Consider the following 27,953-nt stretch of genomic DNA (forward strand, 5'->3'; position numbering starts at 1 on the left):
TGCGCGGGTTTTCCCGCCTTTTTTATCCGCGTTTGGTGTGAGTGGAAGGGCGAGGCAGCTCGCTCACAATTGGTGGATACGAGGAATGAGGCGCTAGGAGCTGAGCAACGCCCCTTTTCGAGAAGCTTCTCGAAAAGGCTCGAAGGGAGGCGGAGCCGAAAACGGGGAGGGGCGAAGCGCTGAGCCCCAGGGGATATAAGGCGGACAACACGTGAGTTTCGTGTCTTGGTCTTCGGGGTGGCCTTTGTCTGTTTTTCTTTGGTGGTTTTCGAGTTGGAACTTGGTCTTGGTCCTTTGTCTTTTGAGTCGGTGTTCGGGTCCGTCGCTGGTGTGGTCCGTCGCTGGTGCGGTCCAAGCTCGTGACTTTGGTGGTTTCACCTTCTGGGGTGGACGACGTAGAGGTGCTGCTTTTCCCTCTGGGTGCAAAGTCGCGAGGGTTGTGTGTGGAGGACCAGCTCTGCCACGCAGTCAGGAGGAGAGTGTCAGAGAATACTCGCCGACCACCGAGGCACCTCGAGGGTGCAGGTAACCTGCTACGGTCTCGCGGGACCCGTTCGGTCTTCCAGGTCCCGTGTCATTAAGACCCAAGTGGTCCAGCATGACCTCCTTGTCTGTGAGGGGGTCCTTTTCTTTTGGGCTTTTGAATGAATGTTGTCGTGGCGCCGTCTGTCAAGTAAAACTGTAAAAGTGACTGTACATAATAGATAGACGGTATTAGCTCTTTCCTTTGCATTGTGTTTGGCTGTATAGTTGCATGCGTACATCCCGCAATCTTCATAAATGAACTGCATGCGTGTTTTGCTTTTGTTCCCTATTTGCCTGCATACGTGTTGGCTAAATAAATGTGCCTGGTTTGAATGTATCCCATTCGTTGCGTCCTCTTTCCCCTATTGAAAATGCCATCTTGCATCGTGGAATAAATAGTGGGGTTTCAAACACCCGTTAAATAGAATCGGATCCGGCGAGGTCGGCGATAATACCCGCTCGGTTATCACTGCAGAACGGAATGGACCGCTTAAGCGGTTCGTGTCCCAAGCCGACCTGCGTCGAGGTACGGCTGCCCGGCCGGCTCCCCGCGCAGGTACTTAGCTATATCGAATTCGGTGAGTGACCCTATCTTGCGCGGGTAGACAATTGGCACGGCTGTGGTGGGGTTGAAGACCGACCCATGACAGGGTTCCGGCGTTAGCTCCGGAAGGTCACGACTGAATTGTCCGTCCGGTGGGCGTCGCGGTTGCGATTAGAGGTACGTGGCCGATCGCACGCCGACGGGCGCGAATTCGTAACAATATTTTTGCTTTGTTTAAGTGTCAGAGAGCATGTGATAGCTTCTTTACATGGCTTAGTACTCCCCACCCTGTGCTGAAGTTTATCTGCGAGCTGGAATCTTCAAACACTTTACCATTTTTGGATGTTATGATCCAAAGATCTACAGATGGTTTCACTATATCCATATAACCGAAGCCTACTTTTACTGGGCGGTATACTCGTTTGGATTCCGACAGCTCCACCAAATACAAAATTGCCTTGATCAACATCCTTATGAACAGGGCTTGGAGGATTTGCTCACCTTGTAATCTTCCTGCTGAAATGGAGAAAATCATGACTATACTTGGTGTAAATGGTTACTCAGAGTATATAATAAGAGATATGTGCACAAGTTTCTAAATGCGAAAAAGGATCGCAAGGTTGGTCCTGACAAATGTCCAGTCTATGTCAGGATGCTGTGGAAAGGACAATCATCAAGAAGGTTTGAAGAACAAATCAAACATACGACATTAAACATGTACCCGACTGTACAACTGAGAGTTATCTTTACCTGTCGCCGTTTGCTTACGTCAGTTAACAAGGATGTTCTGCCCACCTCACAAATCAGCAATGTTATCTATGAGTTTAAGTGCCGATGTGAAGCTCGGTATGTGGGCCGTACAACCCAAAGGTTGGTTGAGTGTATCAAAAAGCATGTCCCTCTGGCAATTTGAAAAAAGAACATGAGAGTTAGGACACAACCAGTGTGAGCATGTAAGAATGTTCAAGAAACGTTGGCCATTTCTTGTTCTTCTGCCATTGAACGGAATTTCGTTGCCAACTCCGTCTGTGCAGACCAGTACAGCACAGATATGTTCAAGATATTGAGCCGAGTTCAGTATTTCACATCTAAGTATGTTGGAAGTAACCTTCATCCTTTCCATGGACCCTGTGTTATGCTGTCAAAAGGAATTTGTGCATTCTCTCATTCTCTTTCAACATGGAAACATCAAAGCTGTTGCTCCGACTGCTGTCCAAGGTACAGATGTAAATGGTGAGTCATCGGCTTTCGGGGAATCACATCTCCCCTCCCTCCAATGCGTTGGTGCGAATGGTGAGTCATCGCTCTGTACTCTACTCCAGCCAATCAGAGCCAGAGATACTGATGACTGAGTTAAACAATGGGGGCTCAAGATTACCATTGAAGTCATAACTGATGAACCAATCAGTTTTGATCTTACAGAGACGAGCTTAAAAATGCACGCTCTCTCACTTCCTGGTTCTCTTGCTGTGATTCAACCTTGAGAAGTACAGCAAGAAAAGCTTGGTTAATGCGTCATGTTTGTTTCCATGTATGATATATATATATATATATATATATATATATATATATATATATATATATATATATAAATACACATCATGAAGAAAATAATTAGATTAGGAATATTTATTAACACAATTCGGCTACTCACAATCACTTTTGAGAGGGGGAATTCCACGAAATTTCAGAGGGATATATCTCGTAAGCTTGTGAATTGGGACCTGGAGGTAGTTTGGATAATTTTTCTTGTGAGACATATCTCGCTGCCACCAAGATTGTGAATGGGGTGAAAGGAGAAGGTGGGAAGGTGGGAAAGCAGGTTACGAGGAGGTAGGAGTAGGTGAAGTAGGACATCTTCCAGTGGCTGATCATGGAAATGTATAGGTCAGATCGCTTGACTATACTTCGGGAACGACACAGTGAGACCGAGCTTTTCCAATAATGGAAGACATTCCATTTATCAGAGCAGCATCTGATCTACACCAGACCATGAGAAAGTGATGCAGCTGCTGTCGACTTGGCAATGGGATACGATACCACATGACCATGTGGCTTTGTCTGCAAAAAGGATGAGTGTTTTCCAGAGTATCAGAGCTGAGATCATTTATGTAGATGAGAAACAAGACTCGGCCCCAAACTGCCAAGGGTAATCCAGCCTCCACTGAGAGAGATGATACATACATTGATTTTAAAATCTCAATTTCGATTTTTAAAATCACTTCATTATATTTTTTCTAACCACTCATCTAATTATCACTTTTACATTTCATTTGTGGAAATCTTCACATCCATTGGCATGAACTCCATCAATACTCAACAGGAAGTAAGAAATTAGCTGATTAAATTCAGTTTTCTCAACTCCTTGATGATCCCGAACAATTGGTCTCAATTTATAACCAGACACTTCAAAATATGCTCAATCCATTTACTTCCCTGATCACTCAATTCCCTAATTGCAGTTAATTTCCCATTTGCATTCTCTCAAAAACAACATCACAAATTACAATAACAAGGAACTTAAATGCAGAAGGAGGCCATTTGACCCATTATACATACACTATATCAACACCACATTAATTAAATCTATTAGCATATTGACTTAATTTCACTGGGGGAGGAAGAATGGGACAAGTACAGCGATATCCCCAGGGTGTGTTTTTCCCAAATGTTTTTCTCGATATCCCCAAATACCCCAGGGTATTTTTTTTGCAAGTACCCTCCTCATAACTTGTTTTCACACCTTCCCCACTTCTTCTTTCACCTCATTCACAATCTTGGCAGCAGCGAGATATGTCACGCAAGAACAATTATACAAAAACTAACTACAAGTCCCAATTCACAATTTTATACACACATAGTTTCTGGGGGGAGGGGAGTTTGGGGGTGAACACGGGCTGCTAGTCTTGGGGGATTTCTCTTCTTATCTTGGGGGATGTCAACGGATCGACTGGCACTGATAGGGTCATGAGACAAGTGTTGGTCCCCTTTGGTCTGAAAATGTGAACCAGAATAGCACTAAGTTCCTTGACTTCACAAGAAGTCGTGGACTTAGTGGGCTGGTTCACGGTTTCAGTGACCACAGGCTCATCGCTGGACTTGGTATTCCAATGCTGGTGATGTGGAAAAGGAGATTGACCATGTGCTCGTTGATGGTTGCTGGAGGATGATACAGAACTGCAGGGTCTACCGGCGTGCTGAGTTCCTCAATACCGACCACAGACTTGTGGTAGCAACTCTGAAGTTGCAGCTTAAATCCGGGAGAATGGTACCATCCCGGCTTAGGCTGGATGTTGGCAAGCTCAAGGATGAGAGGGAAGCTGAGGTGTTTGCGAACAGGCTGAGTGGGGATTTGGGGGGGTCTCGGTGCTTTGGGAAATCCTGAAGAGTTGTGGAATGCTTGATGTTGCCAGTGGATGTCTTGGAACTCACCGTAGGGCAAAGAATAATTTTGTCTCTCAAGGGACACTGGATACCATTGACAAGAATCACAGGGCCAGGCTGAATGGCAGAGCTATGCTGTTCAGGGAGTTGAGGCATAAAACTGTGTACACATGTGCTGAGGGAGGACAAGGAGGCCGATGTGCGGGGAATCGGTGAGGGGGTAGAGCATCACCTGTGGTCAAGTAATTCTCGTCCTGCTTCCAGGGAAATTCACACATTGCGTTCCACCAAGCTCATCCCTCGATGAACTGCAGTTAGAGGGGAGGGTGGTGGGCTCTCAAAAGAGTAATCCGAAGTGAAGGCCCGCTGGGCCGGGTACTTTGAGCGGCTGTACTAGGCTGACCAACCAGCTGTTGAGTTGGATGTCAGGGGTGCTACTATCCCTACTGCTGACCCTCCAATCAACTGTGATCCACCTTCGTTTGTGGAAAGACAGGCTGCGGTGAACTGGTTCAAATGGGGTAAAGCTCCTAAGATCTGTGGCAAACATGCTGAACTTCTCAAGGCTGGTGGAAATGCTGAACTTGTGTTGTTACATGCAGTTCTGTGCTCTGCCTGGGACACAGGCATCATCTTAACTGATTGCAAGAGGGGCCTTGTTGTCCCTCTCTGGAAAGGGAAGGGTGATCGCCAGGACTGCAACAACTGCTGAGGGGTGACACTGCTCTCAGTGCCGGGCAAAGTCTTTGCTCAAAATAATTCTTCATAAGGTTCACCAGCATCTCCTTGAGCACCAGCACCCAGAGCAGTCAGGCTTTACACCAAAGAGGTCAACAATTGATTTTATCCTGCTCTTCGGGTCCTCAGCGAATGCAGATGAAAAATTCGGTAGGGGCTGCTTGCAGCAGATGTTGATCTCTGCAAAGTGTTCGATGCAATGAATCAGGATGTCCTCTGGATGATTCTCGGTCTTCGTGGGGTGCCAACAAAACTGATCAATCTGATGTCTGAACAACACTCTGGTGCTGAGAGTGCTGTGAGATGTGGTGATACCGTCTTTGAGTCATTTCCAGTTGTTGCTGGAGTTTGTTTGGGGGTGTGTACTGGCCCCCACACTTTTCAGGACTTGTATGGACTGGATTCTGGGGAGGATGCTAAGAGAGATCAAGCTGCGGTGCATCATTTGGGAATGTCAATGTCTCTGATCTTGATTTGGCAGATGATGCAGTCATCTTTGTGGAGACTCTAGATATCCTTTTGGGAGCCCTCAAGGTGCTGAATGAGGAGTCAGAGCTGCTGGGATTACATGTTTCCTGGATCAAAACAAAGATCCAGGTGTTCAATGACATCTTACATGCTGCTATCTTGTCTGTACCCATTTGTGGTGAGGATGTTGAGGTCACGGAGAGATTCACTTACCTTGGCAGTGATATTCATGTCACCGCTGACTGAGCCAGAGGTCAATAGCCTGGGGAGTCATGGATTCACTGGTTCATGGGGTGTGGTGCTGTCGGTACCTGTGCAGGACGATGAAGGTCCGAAGCTTCAGGTCCTTGGTGCTTCCAGTCTTGCTCTTCGGATGTGAGACTTGGACTCTGACCAGGGATCTGAGATGGAGACTTAATTCCTTTGGTATCAGGTCTCTTCGGAGAATCTTTGGCGATCGCTGGTCAGACTTTGTGTCCACCGAGTGGTTGCTGAAAGAGTATCAAATGAGATTTGTTACCAACATATTCCGTGGCTGTATGCACATGTGGCTCGTTTTCCTGATGCTGACCCTGCTCACCAGATTCTCTCAGCGAGGGATCCTCGTGAGTGGAGGAGGTCAATGGGTCGACCACGTGCCTCGTGGTCGCAGCAGGTTGATCAGCATCTCAAGGAGATGGGATGGGGCAGGCATCTGCCTGGGGGATGGCCAGACGGAAGCCTCTGGAGTATCGGCGGAAAGTGGACACAGCAACACACTGCTCCGGCGCATGCTCCCATACCTGACCTGACTTAACGGTGTGCAGTGAGGAGTGAACAGCACATTCACCTTTTGACGAGATTAAGACGAACACGTATATCCAATCATCCATCCATTCTAAAAGCCATCTTCCAGTCTCCAATGCTTCTGGATACCAATTCAGTTCCAGTTTAAGTCTATTGACTAGTTCTGCTGCCACTACCTTTGCAGAGACATCATTCGGTGCATTCACTACTGGGTGAAAACTCCAACCTAACGACCATCCTAACTCTCCTCTTGCTTACTTGAAGACTATGACCCTCTGTCCATTAATGGTCCTGAGACACTCTTTTACACTTACTTTGTCTCAAACTTTAACTAAACATCTGTATCATATCCCCTCATAACCACCTGCATTCTCATGCATAAAGTCCTACCTCCTTCAGCCATTCCTCATAGCTGAGTCAAGCTAGCCCCAGGATAAATATCATAGCCCTGTGCTGAATCCTCCCTATGACAACTATGTCATTCTTCAGATGTGGTGACCAAAACTTTACACAATATTCTCGATGAGTTCTCACAAAATCCTAAATGTAGTGTTAACACTTGTCCTTGTCAAAGTGGACATCTCTCTGGCTATAATCAGAGATCCACCTCACTGCCGTCGAGTCTGGCGTTTCACTCAAGCCGACTGGCAGGGTCTCCGAGCAGCCATCAAACTTATAGACTGGTCTCCTATCGCTACTTTCTCCAACATCAACTCATCCTGGGAATTCTTTCAAAGAAACTTGCTCTCCCTCATGCACAGATTTATCCCCATTCATCTTCAGTTGTCCTACCCTTCCTCCCGCTCTTGGTTCACTGAAGCTTGTGGCGAGGCAATTGTCCTGAAACAACTTGCCTTTGCCTCATGGAAAGCAAACCCAACTGAGGGTAATCTCAGTTCCTTCCATAAAGCTCGGAACAAGTGTCTATCTACCCTCAAGAGAGCCAGAAAACAACATCTTTCTAAGCTCAAGTCCGAACTTTTAAACCACTCTCCCTCCTCAAAATCCTGGTGGCGTCTAATCAAATCTGTCTCTGGTGTTTGTTCCCCCTCCATCCCGTCCCTTACCTCAAATGGCCGCACTGCTGATACCGAACGTGAACAGGCTGAATGCCTAAACTCGGTGTTTGCAGCTAAATCTTGTGTCCAAAACCCATCACTTTCTCCAGCCACCTTACCCAGTCGCACCCAACTGTCCCTGGACTCTGTGTCCTTTTCTCCTGACAAGGTGGAGAGCTTGCTGTCAAACCTCAACTCAGATTCTGCAACCGGTCCAGACGGCATCAGACCACGTGTCCTAAAAACCTGCTCTTCTGCTCTTGCTCACCCTCTCTCTGTTCTATTCACCCTCTCATTTGCACAAGGTCATCTGACATCTGCTTGGAAATCAGCAAACATTACTGCCCTGTATAAAAAAGGTACAAAAACAGATCCCTGTAACTACAAACCAATCAGCCTCTGCCAATCATCAGCAAGGTTATGGAATCCATCATCACTTCAGACATTAAATCCTTCCTCTTCTCCAATGGCTTGATTTCCGATCTTCAATTTGGTTTCAGACCAGGTCACTCTACCCTGAATATGCTGCTTCTGCTCTCCCAACAATGGATGGAGGTCCTCAATGCCAGACATGAAATCCAAGCCGTATCCCTGGACTTTTCGCGTGCTTTTGACACGGTCTGGCACCCTGCCCTGCTCACCAAACTCTCTTCCTATGGTATCCAAGGCCATCTCCACTCATGGCTCGCAGACTTCCTCTCCCGTCGCAGTCAACGTGTGGCCCTAAATGGAGTTCTTTCATCCCCTCTTCCTGTCCAGGCTGGAGTTCCTCAAGGTAGCGTTCTGGGCCCTGTGCTTTTTCTGGTTTTCATCAATGATCGCTCCGACTCTCTGGAAAATGCTCTTTATCTCTTTGCTGATGACTCCACCCTCTGCCGTACCATTGGTCATCCCTCAGACCGGCAAGCAGCAGCTACTTCGCTCACTGCAGATCTGGGTAAAATCACAAACTGGTCCAACACGTGGAACATGTCTTTCAATCTGGACAAATCTCACACTCTCACTATGTCTTTCCAAAAGGACCATTTTGAACCCCCGCCCCATCCACTTTTTCAACAATCCTCTGGAAGAAGTCCTTTCTTTGAAGCTTCTGGGTCTCACTATCTGCCATGACCTTTCCTGGGAAAGCCACATTTCAAACCTCGCCTCCAAAGCCAGTCGCCGACTGGGAATCCTCCATCGTGCAAAGTCCTTCTTCGGCCCACCTGAGCTCCTGACCACTTTCAAAGCTTTCGTCCGCAACCTGATGGAATACTGCTCTCCCCTCTGGGCTGGTGCTCCTGCCTCTCACCTTTCTCGGCTTCACGCTGTGGAAACCAAGGCATATCGGATCATTCGCATCTCCCGCAATGAGGATGAGTCTTTGGGCGTCTCACTCTCTCACCGCAGGCTGGTCGGTGGTCTTCTGTCTTCTACCATCTCCTCTCCAGCCTTGCCCCCCACCCTGCTCTCTCTGCGATTTGTCCCCACCACATTTCCGCAGGGTGTTCAAGCTCCACCAAAAACCCCCTTCTGGTAAAACTACCAAAATCACGAATCACTGCTCACCTTCACTCTTTCATTCCTCTTTTTTCCCGCCTTTTGAACAAACTCCCTCACTCTATTCATTCCCATTCTTCCCTCCAGGCCTTCAAAACAGCTGTTCACCACCACCTCTTATCATCCCCCATCCTACCTTTTTCTATCTTTTCTACCCCCGATAATCCACCCAAGCCCACCTCCTTCAATTCCCTGCTTTCCTTCCTGAAACTCCCTGTCATGTCCATCTTGTATTCCCCATGCTCCCCACCCCATCCCTCTCCCTTCTACAGATCTCCTAATGTCTCTGTTCCCCACTGTTTTGTCCTTCCCACTCCCACCCCTCTGGTCTCATGCCCCCCTTGCTGTGCATTGTGTGTTCGCTCTCATACGAGCCTCGACAAGGTATACAAAAAAAAACTACCTCTTTTGATTGATAATTTATCTCCCGATGAATACAACCTAAACTCTGTTTGCTTTACCTATAGTTACCAGACACTGTGCTGCCTGCTTACGTCCCGTATCTATTACCACCCCCAAATCCTTCTCCTTTGTAATATTCTCTAAGATGCCCATTGCATCATATAATCTCTATTTTAATTATTCTTACCCATCCCCAGCATCTTACATTTCATTATGTTAAACTGTATCGACCAATCTTTTACCCAACTCGACCAGAACTGTCAAAATTAGAAATAAAATGCAATAAATCTGTCACCTTATAATGACCTGACCTTCAAAACAGCGATGGTCCATGATCCCAACTCACTCGCTGAAGCAAAAGCATTGCGTTACTGTAAATACCTCCAACACCTAGCCTTTGTTGTCTGTCAGCGATAAACATTTAAATTTGGCTAAAACTTATTTTTCACTGAATTGATCTATTGAATCGGTGAGAATTTTGTGAGAACAACTGGGTCAGGAGGATTGTGGGAGTGAAGAGGGTGGATAGAAGGAAGATGGATGAACTGTGGGAGGAGATTGGTGTGCAGATGAGTTTGACAGGGAGATTGGTGAAATGCTGGCTGAGATGCGTTGGATGGACACTTGGCGTGAATAGGGGAAGAGAGAATGGCAAAGAGAGCGGATAGATTTAGGGAACAAGGCCGGAGGAAAAGAGGTCGACTGCGGTTGAGATGGGAGGATTGTGTGACGTGGGATATCCATAAGGTAGGGATGGTTGGAGAGTGGAGAGAGCTGGCTGAGGACACAGAGGGAGGTGGAGGCATATCGTGGTCAAGAGAGGGCAGAAGCTTGGTGCCATTGAACCTCACCCCTTATAAAGGGAAGAGGAGGAGAAAGTCTCCATCAGGAGACAACTAATTTGCTGCCAAAACTCCTGACACAGGGTGACACACCATGTATTCGTAGTGCACTTTGCAAACATGCTCTGAATTTTACAAATTTTCCCTCGACATCGAAAACGTATTAACCTCACCAAAGGAGAGCGAGAGGGTATTGCATTTGGATCCGTTTGTTTGTCTGTTTGTTTGTCTGTCTGTCTGCCCGCACAGAACTTTCGTGTTTTCTCCGCAACTGCTCGTCAGATTGAGAGGAAATTTTCACCATTGGTGTGACTACTTATGTAGAATGTTTTAATGGTAATTATGACATCATAGGTCTCGTGGTGTGGTAGCCATATTGGAAAAATGGAAAAACTTTGGACCTCTGTTTCTCTGAAACCACACCAAGGAAAAAATTGAAACTTGGCACACAGCAAGTACTCCTTATGGGAAATGAGTTTGATTGTTTTTTTTTTTTATGACATCATAGGTGCCCTTGTTATGACGTCATAATCGCATATGTAGAACGCCACATCCGATCAGTATAAAAAATTTTGAGGGTCATCTCGGGTGAACCCTAACCCTCACCCTAATAAAATGGTCCACAAATTTTTTTTCATGAAGTCATCGGTCACATGATTCGGCAGCCACATTGTTTTAAAAAAGAAAACCTTCAAAAATCTTCTTCTCTGAAGTGGCTGAACATATTGAGGCGAAACGTTACACGTATGACCGCCTGTCCATGAGGAACAAAAGGTTCACACACATGATATCATAGGTCACATGGTTGGCAGCCATATTGGATTTACCCTGAAACCTATAAAAATGCACCACTCAAAAGAAGTCCTGGCAAGGGTTTGCAATTTCTGCTCTTTTTCTTGTTTTTCTTTTGGATTTGGATCACGTCATACCTGTCAATCAGGATTCAGTCCAGGCAATCATCGGGAACTCAAAAAACGAAAAAAACCACCTCTTTACCTGATCCGGTTTTATCATCTTTGGTTGTTCTCTTCCTTTTCATCGTCTCTCCACTGATAGCAAAAATAATGTATTGCTACATTGCATCGTTGAAATTCCCATTGTCATTTTTAAAGCCATAACTATTGTCATCTTGACAAAAATCATCACTGGACACAACCGATCCTCATAATTGTAGACCTGTTTCTGTGTTTCCTTTCATTTGCAAGAATCTCCAATGTGTTATTGCCAATCAATGAAGCTTGCTTATTCAAATATTTATAATGTCCTTTTTCTTATAAAGTTCGAGGACAATAATGACTCCGAATGTCTTCACCAAACATCTGATAAATGTGCACAAGCTCATCCCATAAGCCAAAGCACAATGTATGATTATTTTTTTTTTTCAAGTCGGTGGACGTGCTTACAAGATTTTATTTGAGAATTTTATCTCCACATTACTTTGACCATAGAAACACATTTTTGTTTTTGCAACCAATAAATAACTTTTCAGTGCACTCATTTACATGTGATGCCATCTTTTCATATATCTTCTGAATTTTAGTGCAGTTACCAAGTTTCAGAGACAGAGTTGCTCTTGGAAATAATATCATTAGATAAGAACAGTAAGACAGAAATGGCAAATTAACATGTGCTTTTGAATCCAATGCCCATTCAATTCTGAGGCTCAAACACTCAGGCAAATGTCAGATAATTAGGCTGCATTCAGTCGGCTCATTGCATTGGTGACATTGATAATGGATTCTATGAAATAAAAGCAGGTACGAGTATGTTTACTGCTGTATGATTCAAGGTGCGACTGATGTTTTAGGCATTGGCCCTTCATCAGAGCAAACGAGCAATGTCCTATATCTGTTAGTCGAATGAGCTGTTATACAGTCAACTACAAATAATAATTTTTAAATACAACTGTAAACCTACATCAATCATGACTTTCTACTTTTATCTTGGACACCATAGATGTGAATGCAATGGCGGATTGCAAAAGGCAGAGCCCTAAATCGAATAAATATGCACTTACAAAAGTGCTTATTGCATTGCCAACCTTTCGATGCCATCCAAACCTTTCTGGCTCCACACCTGAAGGAAATTCACCCACACATTTGCACATTGCTGTGCACAACCAGATAATAAGAATGGCATCAATGATATCAGTTTCAGGGAGGTACCTGCAAAGAGTAGACACGGTTGGTGTGGCCCTGCAGCGTGTGCAGGCATGTCTCGGTCTCTGGGTCCCACACCTTGACCGTGTAGTCGTAGGCCCCACTGACGACACGACGCCCATCAAACTGAACACAGCGTACCGCCGCTACGTGTCCCATTAGCACATGCAGGCACAGGCCTGTTTCGATGTCCCAGACGCGCAGGGTTGCATCTCGAGAGCCGCTCACCACCCTTTAACATAAATAAAATGTGCATCAACGTTAGGAATGTGAGCAGCATATTAAGTTCAACTTTCAATCAGAAAGGTGCCTGTATGGCCTGCAACAAAACATGTGATTGACTTGCAATCTAAAACATTTGTGGCATATTTTTCTCAACAAGTTAAAACAACAAAGTATTTGAAAAAGAAAAAAGAACAAAAGCCTGACATGACCAACAGGTGGTGTGACATGAGCAACGAGTGGTGCAAAATTGGCAACAAAACAGACAAATACAGACAAAACAAGAAAAAGAGCAATCAGATTGCAGACCCTCGCCAGCACTGCTTTTGTGCAGTGTATTTTGTGTGGTGTTTGTATACTGGTGTGTTGCATAATTAACTAGAAGGGTACTCGGTAGAGCGCATACCTCCGTCCTGTAATGTCTGATCCACGAGAACATATCTGGCCCAATACATTTTTTAAATATCATGCCAGAAATTGTTTTTGAGCCCTATCTCTCAATGGTGAAGAATCACTTAAAAAAAATTTATCAGTTCCGGATCCGGATCTTCACCAAAATTGAATCAATTCTTCCTTCTCATAAACCCAACCTGTCCACCAAGTTTCATCCGAATCCGTCCACAACTTTTTGAGATATTGTGCGATGTATTAGTTTAGCCCAATCTCTCAATGGTAAAGAATCACTGAAAAAAATTAAATAAATCTCGTATTCAGATCCAGATTCGGATCTTTCATCAAAATCGAATCAATTCGTCCTTGTGACACACCCAACATGTCCACCAAGTTTCGTCCGAATCCGTCCACAACTTTTTGAGATATTGTGCAATATATCATTTTTAGCCCTATCTCTCAATGGTGAAGAATCACTTAAAAAATTCTAGTAGTCGGATCTGGATCCGGATCTTCAACAAAATCTAATCAGTTCAGCCTTATCACACATCCAACCTGCTCACCAAATTTCATCAGAATCCGTCCTTAAATTTTTGAGATATCCTCCACACAAACAAACAAACAAACAAACAAACTAACAGACAAACAGAAAGATAGGGGTGAAAATATAACGTCTTTCCACCGTTGATGACGGAGGTAATAATAGACACAACTAGAACTGACAGTTTATAACTGTTGGCAGTGATGACCGGGTACCAAGACATCCCGCTTTGATGCAACCCCGCTTTCAGCGAACACCTGACCCTGACCAATGATTAATATTTTTTTATTATTATTCAATTGAATTTAGAATGGCATTAAAATAAATTCAATTCAAATCAAATGGAAGACAAAATAGGTACAGTACTGCATTGGAGTCATCAGGAGGAACCTGGATAAGGAACCGGGGTTCAGCTTGCTACTCCTCAACCCTCAGAATCATCCAGGCACAGCCAAGTGAGCCTTATTCCCCCCAAAAAAAAATAATAAAAAAGAACGCAGATTCAAAAAATTAAATAATTCTGGCTGCCACACCATGCGTCCAATAAGGTTGAAATTTAAAACGTATATATATATATATATATATATATATATATATATATATATATATATATATATATATATATATATATATATATATATATATATATATATATATATATATATATATATATATATAGATATATACCCCTCACAACTAGATCAAAATTGTGAAGTTTCATGTCAATTGATGCTTCAGTTCAAGAGAAATAATTATTTTTGAAGATTTTTGCTCAGTCCAATATGACTGCCAGACCATGTGACTTTTCAATTATTCGTGAATACGCTGGTATCCCCAAAGTTTGGGGAACATTTGTGTGAAGTTTCCCCTCGATCTGTCCAGCCGTTCTGGAGAAGTAGATTTTTTAAGGTTTAAAAAAAACAAAAAAAACAATATGGCTGCCAAATAACGCGACTGATGATGTCATCATTTTTTTGTGTGTTGCAATTTATCCCGAGATGACTTTCAAATAAAATTTCATACTCATCATATGTGCCATTCTACAAATGCAATTATGATGTCATAACGAAGGCACCTATGACATCATTAAAAAAACAAGATCATACTTGTTCCCCATGAGGAGTACTTGTCATGAGCCAAGTTTCAATTTTTTCCTTCGTGCGGTTTCAGAGATACAGATGTCCAAAGTTTTTCCATTTTTCCAACATGGATGCCACACCACAAGACCTATGACATCATAATTATCATTACAACTTTCTACATGAGTCGTCGCTCCTAGGGTGAAAATGTTGGCTCAATCCGACCAGCAGTTGTGGAGAAAAGCACTCATGTTTTGTGCGGACAGACAGACAAAGAAATGAAAAATCACTCAGAGTGACAACTTGGCAAAACAGCACAAAGTAGAATGGCACTCGGTTAAGCACACACCTCTGTTGGGTGGAACAGTTCACGTTTTGTATCCCACTGATGGGCTGGATCTGAACCAAATTCCAATCCACTTGTTCTTGTCATCTATTCAACTCACCCACCTTGTTTTTTCAAAACTCGTCCATAACTTTTTGAGATATAGTGATATATTTAGTTTTTGGCCCCATCTATCAATTTTAAAAATTAGGCATGTGTTGACCTTTTGATCTTAAAAGTAATTGGTAGTTGAATTCAGCGACCTGACATGAAAATAATGCTCTGAAATTTCAAGACAATCGGATGAAAATTGAGGATTTTAGAAAATTTGGCCCAAATTAGCCTTTTGGCCTATGTTGATCTCAAAATTAATAGATGGTTGAATTCAATGACCTGATATGCAAGTGGTCTTTAAATTTCAAGTCAATTGGATGAAAATTGACAATTATAGAAACGATTTTAAAATTTGGCCTATTTTGGGTTGACCTTATGGCCTATGTTGACCTTTTGACCTAAGATAACCTCAAAAGTAATAGGTGGTGAATTAACTGACCTGATATGCAAATCCTGTTCAAATTTCAAGTCAATTGGATAAAATTTGAGGATTTTAGAAAATTTGGCTCAAATTGGCCGATTGACCTTTGTAGACATTTTTGGTTGACCAAATTTTACGAAACTTCAATGCGGGACCGCCGCAGGTTTTGTGACATTAATCTCTGAAAATTTCAGATTGATCGGTTGAGTGGTTTTGGGTGGAGGCGAACGGACAGACAAACACACAAACAAACGGAGGTGATCAACATACTTATCAATTTTTAATTTTTTTTGCCAAGTAACAAACAGACAGACATCTAAACAAAGAGACAAACGGACCCAGATGCAATATACCTCTCCTCTGGCGAGGGGAACTCGAATGGCACTCTGACGTTGTGATGTCAACCATTATGCCTCTGTCCACATTATTACATGATTTTATACACTTGTACCAAGTTTGATTTAAATCCCTTCAGCTGTTCTGGAATATCACATTTTTACCTGACATGACCTCTGATCTTTGACGACAAAATCTAATCAGTTCATCTTTGCATCAAAACATATGTACTTCCACTACGTTTGGTTAAAATCCAATCATTGGTTCACAAGTTAGCGCAGTAACAGAATTTTCACCTGACATGAACTCTGACCTTTGACCTCTTGATACCAAAATCTAATCAGTTTATCTTTACATCATCATAGATATCTGAATCAAGTTTGGTCAAAATCCAATCACTGGTTCACAAGTTAGCGCAGTAACAGAATTTTCACCTGACATGAACTCTGACCTTTGACCTCTTGATACCAAAATCTAATCAGTTTATCTTTACATCATCATAGATATCTGAATCAAGTTTGGTCAAAATCCAATCATTGGTTCACAAGTTAGCGCAGTAACAGAATTTTCACCTGACATGAACTCTGACCTTTGACCTCTTGATACCAAAATCTAATCAGTTTATCTTTACATCATCATAGATATCTGAATCAAGTTTGGTCAAAATCCAATCACTGGTTCACAAGTTAGTGCAGTAACATAATTTTTCCCGAACAGGACCTCAAACCTTTGATCCCATCATCTTCGCAGTTCATCTTTACATCCTTATACAAAATTGTACCGAGTTTGACTTTGATCCCTTCAGCCGTTCTTAAGTTTTTGCAGTCATGAAAACCTATCACGGATGGACAGGACAACCGTTGCACATCGTAACCCACAACTTCCAAGTGAAAAACAGAAAATGATGCTCTTTGTCAGTTAGCCTAAAAATTTTTAACTCAAGGTTATTCATCCTCCTTTCACCGAATGTATTATTCTCATGGTGCCGGTGATAGCTCGGCTACTCGTTGTGAAAGACACTATGGGATTTTTAACATCCACCAACTAATGCCGGCAGATGGGACGTCCAGTTTCACATCCATCCGAGAGACAGCACACATATTGACGAATCACCCTGCCTATGAGAAACAGTGATGGCAGTTTATAGCTAGACAGCTTCGAGACTCGTAATTTAAATACACGAGATAAATATAATAAGACCAAAATATGTCCGTAGCACTGAATAATGAGTTTAAATTGAGTGACCAGTGTTCATTGGACTTTTCTACAGATTAGCAACAATAATGAAAGCACCAGGTTGGTCATAAAATGATGGTCTTTGTCAGTTCAGTACGTATGTACACAGGAACATCACTGTATGGGACCGAAAAGGTTCAGAGTAGGCGAGGATTCAGTCGATGAAGAACGGCAAAATAACGCAGGAAAACATCACGAGGTCTATTTAACATTTCTGTTTACAAGCTTCATAAGCCATAAAATATACATTGTGATTGCCAAACAAGTGGCTCCAATCTTGACTCGCACAATTTATTTTGTTCGCCTTGCATTGACATCAATGTGACCAAAACGTGTCGAGAGGTTTGCAAACATCAGAAGTCCATGAAACTTTTCCTGGTGGAAAACACTTGTATCGGCAGAACAAAGGTTGGCCTACTTTCTCAGTTTCCACCAGCAAGGGTCTTGATGTTGACTGTTGATCACACACGTCGTGAAGGGAATAGCACATCACATGAAGCGATGTGAAAACTGCATTGACATTGCGGAGATGACTAGCGTGGAGGGAGGGGATTGCAGGCACACCACTTGAAGGAGACTGCTTAAGCCAAGACCCAAGGAGACTGCTTAAGCAGCACCAACGCTCTGCACAGAGTACGGTCCCAATCTCCTCCTCTCCTCCTCTTTCATGGAGAAGGGAAAAGGAATATCTGGGATTCTTTTTTTATTACTGCAAGTCATGAACGTTCGACTTGTATTTGTTGGATGCAAATAACAATTACTACGTGCATAAAAGGATGCCAAAACTCCTGATCATCATTTACAAGAACGAAAATACAAGAATGTTTCTGATCCAAATTGGGAACTTTTTCTGTTCAATGTCAAAATCACTTTTCCTGAGTGATACCATTGAAATTACAAACAGCCATAAAGGTCGTCTGCAATGCAATTCCTCAGCACGGTTTTATCCTCTATAATTTCCGCTTTAACGCCTCTTTTTCCACAATCCTCGGATGATTTATGAAGCAAACACGTGTTGATAGTTTGCAAATTTTGGTAATACATCAAAAACGTGGACCAAAACAAAACAAGCTTGGAAAATATTTACCGTACCTCATGAGATGCACCTGTGCTGAGCTTAATAATGAACGACATGATTGTAAATATAAACCAGAGAGTTGGTGTCAAAGCCACCCAATGCTCGCCTGTTTATACATTTATCGTTTTTAAAAGACTAGTCTAATAATATTTTTTATAAAGCATTGTAGTGAAGTCTGATCCAAATAATTTTAAAGCAATATATGTATTTGTATATTGTAATCAGTAAAAAATAGTGTGGTAGATAAAAACATGAGAAAGGAAATAAACTTGCACCAAAAACTTTAACATTTTCACGCTCACGCTCACGCTGGGGGTATCGCTATAGCTCTCTGTTCTTAGAACAGGCGAGCTAAAAACGAGATGGTATTCTGAGAATAACCCTGCAACAGTCTTGAGAAGGACTTGAAGCGAGCCAACTGTTCTGGCGGGAAATTTGTTATTACATGTATCTACACTTCTGAGGTAAATGTGTACAAATTGTTCTTTGAAAAGTCTGCTATACACTACATTCATAAGCCTTTACAAACTAGCTCTTACTCACCAGTCGAGCACAAGACTAAAGCGTTTTCGACATTTTAAACATGTCTCGACCCCCTTAAACTGCTTGGACCCTTGGATCATTTGGACGATTAGACCCTTGAGACCACTTTCACCTTTTTTGACACTTTAGATCGCTTTGGACACCTTTAGAACCCTGAGACATTGACAGTGCTTGGAGAAAGTCTACACCCCCCTTTTCAAAATTTTCACCTTTTATTGCCTTGTAGCCTGGAATCAAATTGCATTAAATCACGCTTTTCCCACCTTTATTTACACATCGTAACCCACAACTTCCACAAATGAAAAACAAATTCAACAAATTTCAGAAATGTAATTAACAATACAAAACTAGAATATCTTGGTTGGATAAGTGTCCACCCTTCGTATAATAGCAATTGTAAATTAGCTCAAGTGTGACCAATCACCTTCAAAATCACCAATCACCTTCAAGTTCATTGGCCTCCACCTGTGTTAAATTGCGGTGATTCTGATTATTTCAGAAATAAAATCAGCTGTTCCTGTAAGTTTCCTCTGCTGGGTAGTGCATTTCACAGTAAAGACTGAAACATGAGCACCAAGGAACTGTCAAAAGATCTCTGGGATAAAGTTGTGGAAAGGCACAGATCAGGGGATGGGTATAACAATATTTCACAGGCCTTGAATATCCCTTGGAGCACAGTCAAGACAATCATTAAGAAGTGGAAGGTGGATGGTACCACCAAGACCCTGCCTAGATCAGGCTATCCCTCCAAACTGGATGACCAAGCAAAGAGGAAACTGATCATAGAGGCCACCAAGAGGCCAATGGCAACCTTGAAAGAGCTACATGCCTTTATGGCAAAGACTGGTCACTGTGTGCATGTGACAACAACATCCCAAGCACTCCACAAGGCTGACCTGTATGGTGGGGTGGCAAGAAGGAAGCCATTACTCAAAAATTCCCACCTTGTGTCCCGTTTGAGGTATGCAAAAAACCACTCCAGAGATTCTGAAGCCATGTGGCAAAAAGTTTTGTGGTCTAATGAAACCAAGATGGAACATTTTGGCCTAAATGCAAAACATTACGTTTGGTGCAAACCCAACACAGCACATCACCCAAAGAACACCATCCATACTGTGAAACATGGTGGTGTCAGCATCATATTATGGGGATGTTTATCAGCAGCAGGGACTGGGGCAATTGTTAGGACAGAAGATAAAATGGATGGAGGAAAATACAGAAAAATCCCAGAGAAAACCTGGCTGCCCTCTGCAAGAAAGCTAAAATTGGGACAGAAGTTCACCTTTCGTGAAAATTGGGACAGCACACAGCTAAAGCTACACCGGAGTCGCTAAGGAACAAAAAGATAAATGTCCTTGAGTGGCCCAGTCAGAGCCCCGAACTAAATCCAATCGAAAAATCTGTGACATGACTTGAAGATTGTTGTCCATCAATGCTCCCCACACAACTTGACTGAGCTTGAACAGATTTGTACAGAAGAATGGGCAAATATTGCCCAATCAAGGTGTGCAAAGATGGTAGACACCAATCCCAACAGACTCACAACTGCAATTGCTATCAAGGGTGCCTATACCAAGCATCAACTTGGTGCCGGGGGGGTGGGGGGTGGACACTTATCCAACCAAGATATTCTAGTTTTGTATCTTTAATTAATTTTCTGAAATTTGTAGAATTTGTTTTTCACTTGGAAGTTGTGGGTTCCGATGTGTAAATAAAGGTGAAAAAAGTCTGATTTAATGGAATTTTATTCCAGGCTATACGGCAACAAAAGGTGAAAATTTTGAAAAGGGGGTGTAAACTTTCTATAAGCACTGCCTATCCTTTCGAGATTAAACCCTTTAGACTCCTGAGACCCCAACTACGATTGGAATGTACCCTTTAGACCTTCAGACCATCACAAACCTTTCAGATGCACACCACACAAGCATCTGTAATATTCTTGCAAAACACCGACTCTACTTCTTTCAACAAGTAATGTGCAAACTCTACCTACCCAGAGGGTGCATACTCTGCTAGTATAAATAACAATACCCAATCATGTCTCTCACCCATAATTGGAGGGAATAACCAATCAGCTCCCAACTAATCAATTTCCCTAAGTGCCTTGGATTTGCCATGTTCTCAAAAACATTTCTCCAATAAATTAATAAAAACACAGCCATTCAAGAACTGCATTGAACTGTGATCCACCGATTTTAAAACAAACAAGAAAGAACAACCATCGCATCAGGAGAGGGTTCATCTGCCGTCCGCTGAATTCCTCAAGCCCTTCTCGAGAATGTGGCTTCGTTTTATTCCCTTAGCAACCATCTTCCCGTCACGTGCCAGAACAAGGCATGAAAGGGAGCATTGAATCATTCATAAGTACAAAATCATCATTGATATCTCTTCAATCCATGTTTATAATCGACATAACGTGGTGTTACAGGGACATCCATGACCGGCTGTTTAAGAACAATTTCACTGATGTACTTCCAGGACCGCGACATGTTGCCTCGGCTATCTGAACAGTGTTTGGGGCAGGTCAAAAATCCTAAGTTCCAATTCCTCCATGACAAGGTGAGCTAAAATTGCAGCCGATTGATCCCACAGCTGCACTCAAAGCTCATTGTTTCGACTGAAAATTCAAATGGATCATTTGTGAAGACTGAAACCACATCAAAAATGCAACGACCTCATTCATCATCCTGATTTTAATTCCTTTTTGCATTTCACCAAATACAGCAATGTTTTTAATCGTTGTTTTAATGTTTTCCTCACCAATCTGCTGACCACGTGTCTTAAATATCTGGAAAGTCCATTTATCTGACAGTTCATTTACGAAAGATACAATTGATCTTCATGGTACATTTTGTTTGTGAATCATTTGCACATTCAAACAATCCAAGTGTTAACCCCGTGGTATTATTCAGCTGGTAATTGTCTCTGACCACATATAAATGAAGCACATTTCATACTTGATGCCCGTTGTTGTTTGGAAGTGGGATCAACCAGCTTATGATATGAAGTGTAATGTGACCAGGTCTTGGTGTACTTAGCCTCAAGATTACCGAGTGACCTGAAAAGCCAAATTTGAACTGGGAGGTGTGATTTGTCATGAGACCATGGTTCACGCCGAGATGCAACGGTTATGCTAACTTGTAGGATCTCCTCCTGCCAAGCACGAGAGATCAAGATGGCTCTACACCAGTTTAACACAATTTGATAACACTGATTAAAATGACAGTGAAAGCCCACTTGGATCTAACAGGTTATTAAATACACTAAAGGCACAGAACCGAAGGAGCCTCAACATGGCTGACCAGTCACCACATAATTAAAAGCAATACAGTATCCACCCATCGCCCCCCCCATCCCCCACTCTTCCCCATCTACCAAAATTGCTCTGGCCACGGATTTGATTACAGACAGAAGCAATGGTCGGAAAACGTAGGATGAAAAAAAAAAGTTGCTAGGTCGAGAATAAAACAAAAGGCACATCCGAGTGTAATAATGAAGGACGCTGGGTACCACGCAGTCTGCATTCTGGCGGTACAGGGGAATGAGGATTTTGTTTGCGGCTCTGTTTGGCTCTGATATCCGGATACGCAGGGATGGACTGTCCACTGAGGTTACAACTCGCACTTCCTGGGTCTCCACAGTCACTCTCTGATATTTCCATACCTCTGTTTCCCTCCCTCAGGTTAACTGGTGTAAAGTTTAAGACAAAAAAGTCTTTGGTTAGCACTGGAGGTGGCACTGTCAATGATGACAACGAGAAGTTGAGAGATGGCATTTTAATACCTTTTTCATGGCTGCATATCACAAGCTTAGAACTGTTTGTGCCTTCCTCAGCAGTGTGTGTGTGTGTGTGTGTGTGTGTGTGTGTGTGTGTGTGTGTGTGTGTGTGTGTGTGTGTGTGTGTGTGTGTGTGTGTGTGTGTGTGTGTGTTATAAGTGGGAGTAGTCTTACTCACTATTAATCTTTCAAAACAATTCTGAGTATCTGAAAACTTTTTGAACGCAGAAGTAGATGTTGCAGAGTTTTAACTTCTGCGCCATTCTCAATATGCCATATCGTTTATCACATCTGAAGATGTGGCATGTTATAAAGATCAGACAGGTCAAACTTCAGATGCAGATAACGGAAAACAGAAGATAGTGACTGCTGGATGACGGTTCACCGGTCAGATCATTGTTATTCACTTCTTGGGGATATCATGAAAGGCTTTGAATTGATTTCACCCAAGTTCATACATTTGTAACCAATGAACATGAATATTCATATGCACAACCGGTGTTGAACCCTGCACCGCGTGTTGTGAAACGTGATTTTCTTGGTGTTTAAGTGTATTTCATATCGTGTGAAATATGAAAGCATCGTATTAATTACCAGCTCAGTCTTGCAATATGCTGCATTTTCACCGAGTTCGTTTCTCTGTGCCCCATGTCATCCATTACCAGCTTGGTCATGATACAAAGGAACTTGTATTTAATTTGAAATGGTTGAATGCCAACTGTTTGAAATGCATTTTTTTTAACCAAATGGGATTAATAACTTCAAAAAGTCAACTTGTTTCTTGGCACATTAATGAGGCTGATTTTTATGTTACATGAGGTTGCCTTGGAAATCAGTTGAAATTTATGTTTTTGCCATTTCATTCTGACGAAGCAGTTATGGTATTTATTTTTTGTTCTGTGTGAAGGGATCATGATGGAGTTGTGGGAGGTAATATCTGTTTGCTCTGAGAGGAGGCTGCGATGGGAATTTTGTGCACACGATTGGAACCTTGTAATTGTGTCGTATTGTCGATATTGTATTCGTTGGCAGTTGGTTCAATTTGTGGTCTACTTGGTGTGACAAGAAAAAGTGTTCAAATTGATATCGATGTATTCAAGAAGCAATTCTTGAATCCAAAGTGTCATGTTCACAATATATGACACTCAAGGTCTATGGATTAAATGTATGAGATAATATCTGCAAATTTATTTTGGTGAATACAATCGAATTTCAAAATATTTTGAGAAATAATTTTTTTTTTGGTGATGATTGTGTGTCCCTCTCGGTGATGATTGTGTGTCCCCCTCAAATGGAGGGCATCGTACAGTTGAAGAGTTTTGTGTGCAGGACAATGTGCTATAATGGCATGAAGCAGGGTATGATCTACGTGAGTGTTTCAAAGGCATCTTTCACATTCAAACCACGACCAAGAACCAGCGCGTGTGCACGCACACACACACACCTGCTTTTGTCTCATCAATGGTCAGAGTGGATAAATCTCAAGCAGGAGTTCAGGACCATCTTTCAGGGCATTATCTCAGACATTCGACAGTCCGGCGTCCTGCTCTGCTTGTTTAAAAAAATAAAAATAAAAAAGGAGGAAAAGAAACAACCAAACAAATAAATAAATACATCAATAAAAATATCGCTGCCTGTAGCATAGAAGAGGCTGCTTCATACTTGGGTTTCTGACTTCTTCACAAAAAGAGAAAAGAACAGAAAAGGAGGAAAAGAAACAAACAAACAAATAAATAAACAAGCAGTCACAGACTGGTACTTACGAAATCGTTAACTTGACCTCTGACCTTGTCGAATAAAAGCTGTCTCTAGAGAAGGTAGCGACGCAAACTAGAAGTTTGGACGATGATTCTGTACCAAACCATCAAAAATCGAATGTTTGACCTCACTGTGACCTTGACTTTTGACCGATTTTGACCAAAATCTAATCAGCGCTAGCCATCATCCTCCTGAATCACGTGGTGTAATTTGACATTGGTAGCTTCTTCCCATTTCTCGAGTTACCGCGGATTAACGTAACGTAAAGGTCACACTCGACGTGCCCCCCCCCCAACTCGAAAGGACGACGGGGCGAACACGACGATGTCAGCGCGCACACGCAAAACCTTTACGTGACTCAACGACGCGTCTGCTCGAGCGCGCTATGCCACGTGACGAGCCGTGACGCGCGGGTGAAATATTTTTATACAATCTTAAAACGTCTCCAAAACATCTGAAATTTACCAGAATTTTGACAACTGAGTTTTAAGCGTCCTAAGCGATCGCAAAAACTGGACAAAATTAAAATCGAAGTTAAAACGAACTCGTAACGTCGACCGAAGCAAAAATACTCCATTTCTCCACAGGAATTTATGGATTTATTTAATATTATTTTATTAAAGTCATAAAACCAGAATATTCGGCAATCCACAAACAATCTTTACACCATCCGACGGCTTAGCGAGTCAGGCATGCGACGATAAGCTTTATTGGGATGAAAAATGACTTTTAAACACCATCTTTATCGAAAACACAACACGGCCTACAACTCGGCAAGGCGTTCTGCATCATGGGCGCTGACACTGAAATTTTTAAAACAACCGTAACGCGACGAATTGACACAAAAATTCCGCCGAACTTACCTTGATCTTCCAAACTCACGCTCCGTCAACAATACCTGTGGTAACTTTTCTCGAGTTATCATGTTTTGGATGTTTGACCTCACTGTGACCTTGACCTTTGACCAATTTTGACCAAAATCTAATCAGCGCTAGCCATCACCCTCCTGAATCACGTGGCGTAATTTGACATTGGAAGCTTCTTCCGTTCTCGAGTTATCGTGCCTACAAACAAACAAACAAACAAACAAGCAGTCATAGACTGGTACTTACGAAATCGTCAACTTGACGTCTGACCTTGTCTAATAAAAGCTGTCTCTCGAGAAGGGAGCGACGCAAACCAGAAGTTTATACGATGATTCTGTACCAAACCATCAAAAACTGTAACGTCGACCAAAACAAAAATCTCCATTTCTCCACGCAATTATTTAATATTATTTTATCAAAGTCACAAAACCGTAATATTCGGCCATCCACCAACAATCTTTACATAATCCGACGGCTTAGCGAGTCAGGCATGCGACGATAACCTTTATTGGGATAAAAAAAATGACTTTTAAACACCATCTTTATCGAAAATACCGTCAGCGCGCACACCAAAACCTGAACGTGACTCAACGACGCGTCTGCTCGAGCGCGCTGCACCACGTGACGAGCTGTGACGCGGCGAGTGAAATATTTTTTTATACAATCTTAAAACGTCTCCAAAACTTCCGATTTTTACCAGAATTTCGACAACCGAGTGTTAAGCGTCCTCAGCGATCGCAAAAACCGAAGACAAAGTTAAAATCGAAGTTAAAACGAACTCGTAGCGTCGAACAAAGCAAACATACTCCATTTCACCACATGAATTTATGGAATTATGTTTGACCTCACTGTGACCTTTGACCGATTTTGACAAAAATCTAATCAGAGCTAGCCATCACCCTCCTGAATCACGTGGTGTAATTTGACATTGGTAGCTTCTTCCATTCTCGAGTTATCGTGCCTACAAACAAACAAACAAACCCACAAACACACAAACAGAGGACGGAAGTCATCAATATACTTACGAAATCTTTAGATTTCGTAAGTAACAAGCAGTCATAGACTGGTACTTACGAAATCATCAACTTCACCTCTGACCTTGTCTAATAAAAGCTGTCTCTGGAGAAGGTAGCGAAGCAAACCAGAAGTTTCTACGATGATTCTGTACCAAACCATCAAAAATCGAATGTTTGACCTCACTGTGACTTTGGCCTTTGACCAATTTTGACCAAAATCTAATCAGCGCAAGCCATCACCCTCCTGAATCATGTGGTGTAATTTGACATTGGTAGCTTCTTCTGTTCTCGAGTTATAACTTATTTTTGGATGTTTGACCTCACTGTGACCTTGACCTTTGACCGATTTTGACCAAAATCTAATCAGCGCTAACCATCACCCTCCTGAATCACGTGATGTAATTTGACATTGGTAGCTTCTTCCGTTCTCGAGTTATCGTGCCTACAAACAAACAAACAAACCCACAAACACACAAACAGAGGACGGAAGTGATCAGTATACTTAAGAAATCTAAAGATTTCGTAAGTAACAAAAAAAATATCGTTGCCTGTGGCACAGAAGAGGCTGCTTGATACTTGGGTTTCTGACTTCTTCACTTGCGCAGTCCACACGTTGCTATTAAAATGCATCCTTCTCTTCTCCTCCCCAAATAGAGGATAGCGTGCCTTCAAGAAGTGTCAAAGGTCCATTTTTCTTCCTCATCTACACAAATGACTTATCTGAGGCTCGAGAAAACCTTCTCTTCCTTTTCGCATATGACTCCACATTGTGCCATACAGCATCCCCATCTCACTGACCGGTTCAAAACAGGTGCATCTCTCTGCTGATCTGAAATCGATTTGATGCTAGTCTGACAAATGTACCATGTCTTTCAATCTTGGCAAATCTCACTGTCTCACCTCATTGCTACGGAAAGATCGTCCAACAAACCCACATCGATTTCTAAGGTCAGCCACTGGAAGAGGTTCAGTCTCTTGAACTTGGAGGTCTCACCATTAGCCAATGGCCTCTCTGGGACAATTGCATCACAAAGCTGGTCTCCAAAGACAGCCACAGACTGGGCATCCTCCGTCGAGCCAAATCATTCCTTGATAATTTAGAACGGCTCAAAACCTATGAGGCCTTTGTACATAACTCAATGGAGTACTGCCCTAGCATCACATGCAATCTCATGTCAAAAGAACCAAGCATAGTACACCATGCAATAACAGCAAGTGAGACCTTTCCTTATGGTGGAAGGCGAATGGGTCAAGGTCCGGGGTTTCACAAAATATGTCATTTAAAAATGCCCTTCACTACGGAAATATGTTTTAAAAAGCATAATTAAGTGCGAGGATGGAAGAGCATTTTCCATTCATCTTGTGCCAGGCTCCATGGAACATTAATGTACCTGCACATGAGAGATAACAGGTAAATTAGCATGTGTACCGGTGTACTCACAATCAACAGCATTGTGGACATGTTTTTACACAACGCATGGAACCTCTTAATGTGCAAACTACTTCAGAGCTACGACAAGAAAATCTGGGCTAGTCCTTGTGCAGGAAGATACAATTTCAACCGGGGATCTCAGCACTGATGCAGAAATTCTACTGAGCCATTTTTAGCTCACTTGGAACAAAAATTGTTCAGGTGAGGTAAGAGCATCGTGCGGTGTCCATCAGTCAGTCAGTGAGTCAGTATGTAAACACTCGGATCTTCTTTGAAACTACACACACTATTTCAATGAAACTTGACCACAACCTTCATCAACCATGATGCTAAAACCAATAGTTCAATTTTAACCAAACTTTGGAAAACTTCTG

General features: G+C 42.5%; 1 protein-coding gene across 4 annotated transcripts in view; it reads right to left on the reverse strand.

Annotated features, from left to right (window-relative positions):
- FBXW7 (F-box and WD repeat domain containing 7) overlaps positions 1-27,953 on the reverse strand; it is a 597,271-nt gene that overhangs the window by 37,501 nt on the left and 531,817 nt on the right. For all 4 annotated transcript variants that reach the window (XM_085898585.1, XM_085898583.1, XM_085898582.1 and 1 more), the window contains one exon: positions 12,452-12,677. In XM_085898585.1, coding sequence (XP_085754711.1) covers positions 12,452-12,677 — 226 coding nt within the window. The remainder of the gene's footprint in view (positions 1-12,451; positions 12,678-27,953) is intronic.

The sequence above is a fragment of the Eptatretus burgeri genome, chromosome 10 (assembly GCF_056783735.1).
Source record: "Eptatretus burgeri isolate ZD-2024b chromosome 10, Ebu_testis_v1, whole genome shotgun sequence".
Lineage (NCBI taxonomy): Eukaryota > Metazoa > Chordata > Myxini > Myxiniformes > Myxinidae > Eptatretus > Eptatretus burgeri.